This window comes from Sphaeroforma arctica, assembly GCF_001186125.1.
Source record: "Sphaeroforma arctica JP610 unplaced genomic scaffold supercont1.1010, whole genome shotgun sequence".
Taxonomy (NCBI): domain Eukaryota; class Ichthyosporea; order Ichthyophonida; genus Sphaeroforma; species Sphaeroforma arctica.
The window spans coordinates 24,745-26,428 of record NW_014039548.1 but is presented as its reverse complement, the minus strand read 5'-3'; the positions used below and the strand labels follow the sequence as shown (position 1 = coordinate 26,428).

Genomic DNA, 1,684 nt, shown 5'->3' with positions numbered 1-1,684 from the left:
CTATATGTATGAAGTATATGCGAGTCTATATACAAGCGCACGGGGTGTCAAAGTGTGTAAGCGGTCTGTGTACATACGAGTGTAGCAACCATACAACTTTAAACAGACAGCCACTTGTGCCCACAATTTGAGGCTTCTTTTCATACTGAAGTGATATCATCACCCCATGGGTCTACCTACCAAATCAAACGTGTGTACACTAACCGTCGCTGAACCTGCACTGATCTATAGGCATATGCACATCACACGCAAATGCATATTACAAGTCTCTGAGTCACATGATACATTGCCGTTCCACCTCCGTTTCATTAACACACGCGCACTCACTGGCGCTATCGCAGAATCGTTTGTGCTGCTGTGGAAGAAGACAGAGGATGGTGAAGAGAATATTCTTGTGGAAAACAAAAAGAGCGAACTCAAGGAAATGAAATCGTCTATGCGGTATGTAGGTACCAGTCCTATTGACTGGCTGTAGGTACGAGTTGAAATGGATACAAGCGGACCTGTCTGCTAGTTCATGAATATGTGTGGTTTTGTGTTGATTTGTGTACGTGTGTCGCATATATGTATACATATATATATATATATATATATATATATATATATATATAGTATATATGTGTGTGTATGTATATGTGTGTGTGTATGTATATATGTGTGTGTGTGTATATGTATATGCGTGTGTTTATTACATGTGCACTTTATTTTTTATAGCTTTCCTTGAATACTAAAAATAAAGAATATTTAGATATGCAGAGACTCACTGATAGATAGAAACATGCGTGGGTTCATGGAAAAGTTAAATAAGAAAAATGTGAGTGAGCCCACACAGGAACTATAGATGATAGCATTTCCATATCAAAATGATAGACATGTGTGTGTGTGCGTGTGTGTGTGGATGGGTGGGTGGGTGTGGGTGTAAGTGGGTGTGGGTGTGGGTGTGTGTGTGTGTGTGTGCTTATATACATATGTATATATATGATTGTATTGAATAACTTTCTGATACTTTTTCGTCTACTCTAACTATGCGCAGGGACAAGGGGTCGAAGTTCTTGATCCAGAAATCAATCTCTTTCCCTCGATTGACGATGGTGGACTGTATATTCAAAGTCAAAGCTAGCACTCCGGTAGAAGTATGCAGCATCGCTCTGTGATTCTCACATGATGACCTTAATGCATATACATCCTTAGTGCATAAAGATGCATACATTGGTACACATGCATCATCCTGCACTGCGACTAGTATATTTACACATACCATGTATATATACGATAATTGTGAGAGAGACTATGTACTTGTGTGAGAGAGTATGTATACGTGTGTACATACTGTCTCACACTTATACTATGTATATGTACGATGATTTAGACGTACCAATCTGATGTCGGTTGTGTACTCTGATTCTCTCGATGCCACCTGAGACAAAGGAAACATCCCCTTGGCGCATCTGTCATGTGTATGCCGTTAGTATTAGAAACATAAAGCTGTTATTCGTGGAGCACATATTGGTGATGTTCTGTTTAGTGCTCTTTTGGACTTAAGATCTATAGCCGATTTACATACAAGTCATGTAGTGGTCCTGTCAGGAATACCATAGCATCAAACAAAAATACCACTCGATCCCAGTTCTTTTGTATATATATATATGTGTGTGTGAGAGAGAGAGAGAGAGAGTGTGTGTGT

The 1,684-nt window shown here is 39.4% G+C and overlaps 1 protein-coding gene across 1 annotated transcript; it reads left to right on the top strand.

The window, feature by feature from the left end:
• Window positions 1–166: 166 nt before the first annotated feature.
• Window positions 167–1,305, top strand: SARC_09656 (hypothetical protein; the record flags this gene model as incomplete). Its single annotated transcript, XM_014296326.1, has 2 exons — window positions 167–441; window positions 1,034–1,305. 2 exons carry the CDS (start codon window positions 167–169, stop codon window positions 1,152–1,154), a joined length of 396 nt encoding a protein of 131 aa, XP_014151801.1. The 3' UTR covers window positions 1,155–1,305.
• Between the last annotated feature and the right edge of the window lie 379 nt (window positions 1,306–1,684).